Source organism: Nymphaea colorata, chromosome 6 (genome assembly GCF_008831285.2).
Source record: "Nymphaea colorata isolate Beijing-Zhang1983 chromosome 6, ASM883128v2, whole genome shotgun sequence".
Taxonomy (NCBI): domain Eukaryota; kingdom Viridiplantae; phylum Streptophyta; class Magnoliopsida; order Nymphaeales; family Nymphaeaceae; genus Nymphaea; species Nymphaea colorata.
The window spans coordinates 10,747,914-10,759,615 of record NC_045143.1 but is presented as its reverse complement, the minus strand read 5'-3'; the positions used below and the strand labels follow the sequence as shown (position 1 = coordinate 10,759,615).

At 37.7% G+C, this 11,702-nt stretch overlaps 1 protein-coding gene across 1 annotated transcript; it reads right to left on the bottom strand.

Moving 5' to 3' along the window:
* Positions 1–947: 947 nt before the first annotated feature.
* Positions 948–10,982, bottom strand: LOC116256160 (probable phytol kinase, chloroplastic). The gene is made up of 6 exons (XM_031632405.2): positions 10,409–10,982; positions 2,876–2,943; positions 2,596–2,727; positions 2,384–2,499; positions 2,190–2,304; positions 948–1,500 (listed from the first exon to the last, which is right to left on the bottom strand). The coding sequence occupies exons 1-6, from the start codon at positions 10,733–10,735 to the stop codon at positions 1,305–1,307; spliced, it is 954 nt and encodes a 317-aa protein (XP_031488265.1). The 5' UTR covers positions 10,736–10,982; the 3' UTR covers positions 948–1,304.
* Positions 10,983–11,702: the final 720 nt, after the last annotated feature.

Below are 11,702 nucleotides of genomic sequence, written 5' to 3'. Positions count from 1 at the left end.
AATTGACTGGGTTAAGGAGTGCGTATCACAAAAAAGAAGTGGTTAACTGAGAAGCTTGAATGTGTTTTTTCGTTATTTCAGTAGAAGCTAGGCGCTTTATTTATGAAGTAATTGTAGGCACATTTGAAAAGCAACTGGTTCAAGTAGATAAATAAGGTAAGTCATTAGCTTCGTGGGATGTGGTGCACCCTGCGGCAAGGCTCCTCTTGACAATTATTCTTCTTGACCTGAAATGAAGTTTCTTTGTAATAATGTTACCAAGAACATTGGCTGGCAAAAGCCTTGCCTGGTTCAGCATCGATAATACATGAAACCTACAAAATAGAGTCGATTCACGAAATACTTAGTTTCTAAAATGCCCAATAAAGCTAACCAAATTTTAGGTTTGGTAATCGGGACAGTTGTGTCTAAACAGCTCCCATGAGTTACTTTTACTGTTCCATAAATCTATCCTAATGATTAAAAAAAGTTTATAAAATAATAGTTTAGTGTTCGATGAACCTGTCCTACTCTTTTGGGGTAGATTCCGACAAAACCTTTCAAATATATAGGTCATTTAGCAGTTAGAAAACACTATCAATATTGCATGAATCTACCCCAAATTTTAGAGTAATTTGAGGTAGATTTATGACACTTGGAAGACTTTCCGATATCAAACTACTTTTAGGGGGTTATTTCATGGTTAGAATACACTACCAATATTTTCATAAATCTACCTCAAAATTTAAAGTAGTTCATGAAACACTAAAACTTAGTGTTGATGACTGATTAGGAAAAAATCTACAAGACGCTCACAGAAAAAACAACGAAAGAAACAACAATGGAGCCAAATATTTTTTGCTTGGACCTGAAGTGAAACAAACATGCCCCCCAGTAAAACCTTTTTTTTTTTTTGAACAAATTGAAATAAAAGAATATCTATGTGCTAAAGTGCCAAAAGCAACAGCTGAATTCTCATCTTCCCATAATTTTCAACTGCCAAAAGATTTCCATGGTAAAATTACAACCAGCATACTTGATGTGGTTCTTAGAAAGATCACAGAATACACAATAGGAATCTGCCCCTCCACAGTCCAAAGATACAATGACAAATCGTGCATATGACCAACGATGCAATAATGTGCAATATAGCCAGAGGCTTCTCCATTTCCTAGTCTGAAGCACATTTTTCTCCCTGCGCTACTGTGTTATTACTTGAGTATAAGAGGGTAAATTCCTGGTTCTTTTTCAATAAGGAATGCTCAACCGGTCGAGTAAGTTTCTCTGTCAACTTATAAAATTCTATTGAAGTCAACTGTAACAGCTCAATGAGGTTGATGCTCAAACAAAAGCATGGCCAGAAGCATGCTTATCAAGGGCACAGAGATGTTATCATCAATCGCCTTTGCTATGGGAAGGGACTCGACCATTGTTGCAATCAAAGAGACCAGGGCAACGTTACTTGCTGTATTTTGCCAGTTCAGAGGAAAATAGCCAAGAGAATGGAAGTAGAAAAGCATCCTATGGAAAAGGGATCAGATGTCAGCAACAAGTTGAAAAAAAGTATTGACTACAAAAGGCAAAATACACGAATGCAAATGAATACGGAAATCTCTGGAGACATTACAGCAGATCTCAGAAGGTAGCCAAGATATGGACATCTAAGAAAACCAACCCAGAAAAAGAGAGAGCGCATATGAATATGAGCACATTAGTAAATTTGTATAGAGCCAAAAGGTCAGGATTAGTTTCTCATTACGAAGCTAAGGCAGAACAAACTGCTCATGTCTACGTGCATATGCATGCCTCTGCATCTTGTATTAACAAGCGTTAATAATTTCTCTTTATGAAGCAGCAGTGGATTGGCAAAATAAGCGTAATAATGACCATCAGCCAGGCCACATATTTTCAATCATAGAGTCAGACTACCATCCGCAAAATTTGTTATTTATGTAGTCCTTGCTTTCTAATTGCTTTAACATGAAATGCTGCTTCAAAATGTTTCCATTGTTGTATAGATCTACGAACATCACAGCTGTAAAACTTAGAGAAGTCATACTCGGTAAGCAGTTTGACCATTACCGTTTCATATAATTCCTAGTTTAAGCCCCTGTGTTTGCTTTGCCTGCATGCTTGTGCATACGAGAGAGAGAGAAAGAGAGAGAGAGAGAGAGAGAGAGGGAGAGATCCTTTCATGTTACTAAACATACCCTAGAGAAGATAGTGAACCAAACATGAACATGGAAATGCTGCCAACCCAACTCTTCTGTTCATTGTAGGGAAGCTTTTGAGTGCCAAACCTTCTGCCCATTATATCAGCAACACCTGGAAATGAAAATTGCTCATAATAAATACATCTGGAGAAAGCATTTTTTGAAAAAATTTGTTGCCAACGTCGAATTACCATCTCCAGCACACATCATGGTCAATGATATCACACCAACAGGAGATTTACGCCAAAAAAACAAGGCTGAGCACATCAATACCAGAACATAATACAAAGGGCCTCTAAGCAATTCCCTGCCAAATTACTTTAATAAGTGCTGCAAAATAGACATCAATCTGAAACACTACTATGATGTGTAAATAGACAGTAATCCCAGTTATAAGCCTTACTCTGGTTTGCCTTCCCTCGTTACTGATTTCACCAGACTTTCATCTTTCGCTAATGAAAGGCCATAGAAAAGAAGCCTCAACATATTGGCTAAAGGAACAACTGAAGCAAAGAACCGAGCCTCTGTAGAGGAGCTATAAACATGGAAATTTTCAGAAGAGTTCAGAAATTCAAGATGGCAATCCAGGATTATTACAAGATTTAGCATATCAATTTTTTACTCTTTCATGGGAGGAAGAAAGGTATATAAAAAACTGTGCTAAAAAAATTCATGGCTTTTACCTGAATAAAGGCCAGGAGGTCATGAAAATAAGTCCTGATAGTATGTGAACCAATTTGCGGCTTAACTTCTGTAATAAAGAAATTCAAAGATTTCCCCAATTTATCAGTGCACAAATATATTTATATGCATCATACAGACACAAGAAAGAATAAAGAAAATGAAAACACAATATATAATAAATATTTGTAGAATATGAGCAGAGACAAATATAAACACTAGCATGTACCAGCAGGACCTGTCCATCAACATGATCAGTGACTCACAAATGGAGACATGTAAGATATTTTTCAAAAAAATTGGCTTTTTACCTTCCTAAGTTGACAGCCACCTAACCATACTTTTCAAGTTTACAGCCTTTATAACCGTATTATCAAACAAGATTGATTGGTTGAAGATATATACCGGAAAATGAAGTGCTACTGGATTCTAGATAGTGGCTGGATGGCTAAAATTTAAAAATTTGTGGTAAAAGGACTATCAATTGTTGTTAAAACCACCATAAACCATTGCTAATGCCAATGTAGTGATTTTTTTTTAGCAACAAAAGGACTGAAATATCCTCTCTCTCTCTCTCATATATATATATATATGAGAGATTGAAATCTGCCTGCCACCTTATGTGGCTGGATGGATTTTTCTAAATTTGTCACTTAAAACCATCATAATAGATGAATTGAGCCTTGGAAAAGCACAGCCAAATAAAAACCATTGCTAATGCACCCATTGCAATGGCTTTTAGCTGCGGACTTTTAACAAAAATCCATGCAGCCACATATGCCAGCTGGCAAATTATATACATATATATATATATATATATATATACATATATATATATATATTGTGTACCAGATGGTTGCCACATGAGTAAAATTTAAGGTTGTGTTTGGACTTTGGATGACACTTTTAAAAGATGGTTTGTGTAAAAACTTGGTTTTATGAAAACCAATTCTTTTAATAAGTTTTTGAAACATGATTTGTGTGTGGATGACATGATAAAAACCAGGTTTTCATTTCTTGAAACTTGTTTTCTGACTGGATAACACAAAAGGGTTTCAGAGGCTATTTTTAGAAGCTAATTTTCAGCAAAATGGTAGTTAATTTACAGCTCATTAATTAAACTGCAAGGTTGCTGTTTTTATCAAATAGTCTGTTTTTCCCAAATATCCATTTCCTTCATGGGCACTGCTCAGTAAATCTCCTCTGGGGATTCCTTCTCAAATATCCATTCCCTTCATGGGCCCTGTTCATGTGAAAACTTACCACCGTCGATGACATGCTTGTTGTTTTCAGGCAGGCCATCCTCTGCTAACTTCATCCGAAAAATAGTCTGTTACAATTTTGTTGTTTTCATAGTCAGCTGATGAAATCAGTCAACTTGCTCATTAGCACCATCGAAGATGTGCTACATTCTCATATTGCTGCATAATCAGCCGATGAAATGGGGTAAAAGTAAAACAAACATTGTCGTCTAGCATCATCATCAAAATAACAATGAATTGACAAATAGATCATTCTTCCAGCATCAAAATCTCATGTAAGACAATATTATTAATTATTTTATACCAATATATCATTGTCCATATATCTCAAAACTGGTTCTTAAATGAAAAACCTGTCCACCACCAGGTTTTTTCATTCGCAAGAAAAAAAGGTGTTTTCAAGAAAACTCGTTTCCTGAAACAGTCTGCTGTTCTGCGTCAGCCAATGAGCCAAATACACTAGAAAATATGTTTTGGAGCCGAAACAGTGTTTGTGCTCCAAAACACTGTTTCAGGCATGCATCCAAACATGCCCTAAAAATTTGTTGTTAAAAAGACCATAAATCATCACTAAAACCATAATACACCATCGCCGCATCATAAACTATGGATATTTAATAACTGTTTTTTATCAACAAATATTTAAATTTTAACCAACTCGCACTAGCGCACTTCACCAGCCGAGCTGAGCCAGCTCGAGTATCTTAAACCAAACTCGAACTCTACTCGATTTTGAGCCAAGTTCAGATTTATTAGTTCAAACTCAGCTCGAGTTCCAAAAGCTCGAACTCGGATTGATTAAACTCGAGCCGAGGATTGGCTACAGCCAAGCTGAGTATTCATTAAAAAATTTAATGTTTTTAAAGAAGAGGAGACAAAGACTTGAACCATGGACCTCACGCTGCAAGCAAGAACACATCCATTTAAACTATCTAATTCTTTTGATAATATTATGAGACATGTTATATATATTATCTTTTTTGAGCTTAACCGAGCCAAGCCCGTTTAGCTTGAGCTTGACTCATTTATGCGATCAAGTCATTTTCTTAACTCGAGCTCGATTTGTTTAATACTCAAGCTTGACTCATATACGTGATCGAGTCATTTTCTTAACTCGAACTTGACTTGTTTATTAAATGAGTCGAGTTTATGAAACAATTTTGAGTCGAGTTTGACTCATTGAACAATCCTATCTGGCATAGGGCGACATCTATATATAGATAATATATATACGTACATGGAGTCACCAACTCACTCGTGAGGGCTATTTGATCCATCATGATGGATGATTGAGAGAAAAAAAAAAAAAGATGCAAACTAACAATAGATGATGAAAATGCCCATCATCTTTTTCTCCTTATTTTTCTCTCAATTGTCCATCATGATGGATCGAACATTTCTCATGAGTGAGTTGGATGACTCTTCAGGGCATTCAATGTGTCGAGCTAACTCAGCTCGGCTCGAACTCGCTCTACAAACTTGACTCGAGCTAACTTCATTTATTAAACGAGTCAGTTCGAGTTAAGAAATGAACTCGATCGAACACGTCGAGCTCGAGTTAAGCGGGCTCCGCTTGGTTGAACTTCATTAAGCTAAAAAAAAGATAATATATATAATATGTCTTACAATATTATCACGCAAGTTAGATGGTTCAATGGATGTGCACATGACTAGTAGGCGTGACGTTCAATGCACAAGTCTCCTTGCAGCCACTTTCTTTAAAAACTAAAATTTTTAATGAGATGCTGGCTTGTCTCAAACCAGTCCTTGGTTTGAGCTTAATCGAGCTGAGTTCAAGTTTTTAGAGCTCCAGCCGAACTCGAGTTTGAGCCGGCCCAACTCGGCTCGAAATTGTCTCGTGAACAGACCTAGTGACTATGGATAGCCAAAGTCACCATTCAGTTTTCCTACACACACACACACGCATGCATATATATATATATATATATATATATATATATATATATATATATATATATAGATAGAGTTCATAAATTTGTGAAGTGTGAACTAAGTAAATATGAGGAATGAGGACCGCATGAAATCATTGTACGTCTGTATGATCAGCTTGATTGATAGCTCAGAAGGTGCAAGAGAAAAATTAAGTTTTTAAAGTATAATTTGACATTCATCTGTTTCAATAAAGTAACATGATCCCTTATAAATCATCAATCTAGTTAATTGTAATAAAAAAATAAAAAAGGAAGGCAACATTAGACTAATTTACATGGTACACTCTAGTATAGCATCCACAATTAATTTTGACACTCAAATATCTCCCCATCTCTTATTCATCATTTTAATGGATGATACAGGTTAGTGATGTTTACAATATTTTTCAGGTTTCCTAGAACATGTTTGGCATGTAAGCTCCTTCCTCAGATTCTCTCTCTATTCTAAACCCTTCCTCTTATATATGGATGTTGACATTTCCTTGCCTTACTGAGTTTGTTGATAATCATTCCTGTGTCACGCTTATCCATTGTTTTTTCATGATTTCTTGCTGCTTTGTGTCTTTTCCTTATTTGTGTAATCTGTCTTGCAAGGATAACAGCTTCCTTCCTTTTAATAACCAATTATGGTTGATTCAACGAGATCTTCACTGCTTTCTTTGTTGAAATCTTCTTCATGATATGGACAACCTTAACATGCTCCCTTGAGTTCAGCGTTTGAGAATAGATGTTCAGCTTGCTTAAAAGAAGCAAAACGAGTAGGAAAGCTTTGGCAAAAATGTCTGCTGTCAGATCCTGAAGAAATATACTGAATAATTAATTCCTTTCTGTATAAATTTTCCATGGTAATATGCAAATCAATTTCTATATGTTTCTAACAATTATGATAAGCTAAACAGTCTGCCAAATGAACTGCTCCAATATTGGCATTTCAAACAGGAGGAGGTGTGTGAATCGCAAGTCCAAAAGAGGATATGGATATATTAACCATATTATTTCTGCGAGAACATTAGTCGGAGCTCCACCTGTCTAGGAGCTCTTCATATCAAGTCCATCTAATAGTAACCATGATATGCATGAGCAAATCCAAGAAAGATAAAGAGTTGGGATTTAATATCCAGCTTATGTTCTTTGCAAATTCTCAAGCAGCAAAAGCATGAACACCAGAAAACATTCATGAAGAAGTAATCTGGTTTACTTTTAAAACACTTCTCCAAGGGCATCATTTTGTCAATAATTTAGTTAGGAGTTCAACTCAAGAGGTGTACTGCTGCATTAAAAGCAAGATGCCAAAAATGAGTGGGAACTCCTGAATGTGCCATCAACTTAAGAGTTAAGACCAGTACCCACAATTTGCCTTTGACGGCATTCAACAGTACAATTCTGTTCATGATTGTGTGGACACCTATTCCACATCCACAAGGTATGTCAACACGGCTTGAAATTCAACTCCCCGATCTGAGTGGAAATTTTCTATTTTGTGGCTTGTAGAATTTTCAGCATGGGTTTATCATTAAAAAACTTGTATGCATCCCATTTGAGCTTTAAGAACTACAGCCATAAGAGCTTAGAATATCCATAAAGGACAACACCATAATAAGTGGGCTGATCCTGAAAACAAATGAACATACGATTTCAAAAGGAGCCTTGCAAATACTTTTAGACAAACCAAAAGGAAGGTTGTGACTCTTGCCCAGTTGACAAGCTTGACACTTCACATCATTGGAAATCAAGAATAACTATAATAAACTACTTGCAGCATCGAGTGTTTAAATCTCCTACTTCATTGATCTGCTGATGCTTTTTTTCCAAAAGAATTACCTCCTTAGTATCCTTTGATAGTTTTATTTTGCAGAACCCAGCTTCCTTGTTCATTTCACAATGACTTTCCCTGTCGCCTGATCCTTGACAAGTTGACACAACAATAAGGTGGGTGTAATTCTTTGAACATGCAGAATTTCTTTTAAAACTAGATCCTTAGCAAAATTTAGGACAGCCAACAAGGAAGAATATTTAAACATGTCTCATCACCAATTTTCACTATCATGTGCCAAATATTTAGAGTGAGTTGCGAGATTGTTGATGTCATTGTTCATGTGATGACTAGATCCAGTATTTGGACACCCATTGCCATCATTATGAGTAAGAGAAGGCACATATAGAGCACAATCATAGGCTTGCAGTGCTGATTTTGGGATTGATGACTCCTTGTTTACTAGAAACTGTAAAATGGTAATATGTCTTTAATGAATTACCATTCTTTTCACATATTTTCCAAACAACCCTAATCTGATCTCCCCCTTGATTAGAGTGCGGCAAATTTCAGCCTCATAGGCATTGGTACCTGCTTTGATAATTTCAGCCTCTACCATGGCTGTAAGAATTCCAAGTAATTAGTTAGGTTAACCTTGGCAGTCATGTTAACAGAGGGTGAGGACAGTCACTACTAACGGATCACCAACATAAAAAATATGGGCTTCTTATATGAGAATAAGGCTATGCACTCACCCAATGATATAGGTCGCCAACACCTTAAATATTCACCTGGCAGACCTTTGAGAATTTGTGCCTGTCCAATGAAATGGTTGTCGTAGGACATATTCATTGATCAACTTAGTCCCCCCTCTTTAGGTCTTGTAACTGAGACTTTAGTTGTATGATTCTGAAGTTGAGTGGCAGAGTATGATTGCTGTAAAGAATGTCAAACATCACATTGGGAAGTATAAACCAACAATCTGACTGGACATGTTCAGAGGGAGATGACAGTACCAAATGCAGGAGAAGTTGGTATCATCTCAACCAATCGGCAATTCAGGATTCAATGAGGTGGAGAGACCTATATGCCAAGGTGGAGCAGATTTTGACCTATCTATGATTCTACATATCACATCTGTTTCTACATATCACATCTGTGTTGAGATAGGTGTGGAGCCCTTCCATGTGACATAACATGGCAATCACTCTTTTGATATTAATGTTTGAAATATACTCCATGAGCTTGTGCCAAATGTGAAGAGTGAAAACTTTTACCCTTCTTTTTTTTTTTTTTGTTGGGGATTATTTTGTCATGGTAAGTCTACAACCCTACATATTCTTTTATGAATGATGAGAACCCTGTTATGGCAGAATATTACATGAACTCTCCTCCTTTCCATTAAAGAGCATACAGGTTGTCGTACGTAAAATTGATTTTATCTAACTACACACACACACACATATATATATATATAGGCCAAGTCCTGCTGCTTGCATAGCAATTCCACATCATTTGCTATTTCTACACAGACACAACGCTCTAGATGCTTCTATGCACATGGATGGTAGGGGCCCGCAGCATCAGGTGCAGATGGAAGCGGTTGGATCCGATTCACGTTTAAGTGGCAAGTCTACAAATTACGAGATACAAGGACAACCCAGTCGCCCATCGGTCCTTGCATTTTGAGCAAGGCTTTCCACATAAAACGTCGTGGTCGTGCAATTTATGACGAAGCAGGGACCAGAAGAAAGGTACCCATTTTCTGTCTTATGCCCAGGCAACCAATCCCAGGAATATAATATCCATACCTCCCAAGATATCCATCTATACCAAAGATTTCAAATTCAGAAGAAAGAAAGGAAGAAAAAACCTAAAACAAGAAACTCCACGCCAGGGAAACTTACCTGACCTAGGAGCACGAGAAAGGCATTCGATTGGATAAAAGTTTTGAACCAGTGCCGGTATATGTCTCAAACCGGCCTATGTTAAACAGTATATTACTTCCACGGTAAGAGGAAAAGAGAAAAAATAAAAATATTCAAACTTTGCTTAGACCATTGATGCTGGATGGCTTTTTTTAATGCCAAGGCTCTCTGACATGTATGTGGCGTAAGTATCGACTCACCGGAGAAAAGGATTCCTTCGGTGGGATGATCTACTGAAATTGCCAATAATAATTAATGAAGATCAATAGACTGCAGTCTTCTTTTCTACTACTGTACTAGTAATAGTCTGAGACTCTAATAAATCTCGAACCTAATATTAAAGGATTGACATAATTTTCCTCTGTATCCCGTATTGCCCACTCAAATTATGCAGAAAAAAACCCAAAATTCAAGTAATTTCTCGCGTCATGCCAGATATAATTGGCATCGACAAAATGGTACGTAAGATTCTAAAAACAATGCCTCCCAAATCAATGTGGCAGAATATTCATTGGGCTCTCTTTCTCAAATGCCATCCAGAAAAGAAGGCCAAAAAGACTAAATGAAAGACTAAAGAAGATGAAGATGAAGAAGACGTAGAAGAGAAGAGGACATGAGGAAACCATGGTGATGGTGGTACCTGTTCAATGAGCCCTTTCTCCGTGAGAGAATCGAAACATAGAACCAGAGAGTAAGCCCCTGCCAGCACAAGGCTCGTAGCAGCTGTGTCCCGAACCACAGCGCTGTCCAAGGAGACGCCAAACACACCAAGGGAAAATCGAGGAGATATCGCACCGGGAGTACGTACTCTGTGCCTCTGAGAGGCCCTCTGCCTGAAATAGCCACCCGAAAAGAGACTGCCTCTCCATGGGATCTTGACAGAAGCCGGAATAAGACTGGCACCTTGGATGACCAGTCCTGATGGAATCAGTATGAGGCAAGAAAAAGGTTCCCCCATAACACGCATCCCTTGCTGGTTCTCACCTTTCACCGCCGTGGGTAATCTTGGTTCTTCATGGGTGTCCTTGGAATTTGTAGAGGGAGAAACAGGGAAGGACCCTCTTCTTTATCATGGCTACCTCCTGTCAAGCATTTCCAAAGGCAGTGTAAATGGGTTGGTACAGAAATTTCACTTAAAAGAGGGAAAGGCTCCCCCTCTGTCTCAGGCTCTAAGAAACTTTTTGGCTTTCTTGAACGACCTCAAGTTTCGCCAACAAATATCTGACAATTACGCCTTATAGCATCTCAACTCGAGTTTTACCTACTGCAGAAAATACGCACTGTAATTATTCAGCTGTTGAGGTTCTTCAAACAGAGGAATTCAAGTCTTACCTCTAACTAAGCAAATGAATCACTTGTTTTAACTCCAACTAGTGATCAAACACTTCTCATGTACAAAAAAACAAAAAAGGAAAACCAAAGATCACCATCGAAGTGGTGTGGTTAAGAAAATTTTCTAATCAAGGCCAAAATATTGGCCTAGGCCTTAAAAGGAAAATATTCAACCCCTTTTGCCCGGAGATTTGAGATTTTTTGGACATGGGGATGAGGCGAATCCAGGGAATTGTGACCCTGCTCGCGTGGTAAGTCTCTACCCTTGGATGATCTTATATGATCGGTTGTTTATGAGATGAACGGACGGGAACACTGCTTATCTGATAACATAGACCCGAGCTTTGTTTCTTTTTTAGAAACTGTCTATTGCAACGATCATCAGCGGTAACTATCAGCGGTTGCTGTTTGCTGTTTGCTGTCAATGTTGACAGCATCGCAACCATCCATCAGTCACAAATAGCTCCTCTGTTTCTTACTTTTACGTGATCCGACCGGCGAGCGCTCAGTAATGACTCCTTTCACGTTAAGCTGGGATTCACGTCGAAAGAAAGTTTCGGAGGCAGGCTTCGCATCTCCACCATACCTTTTCCACATTTCTG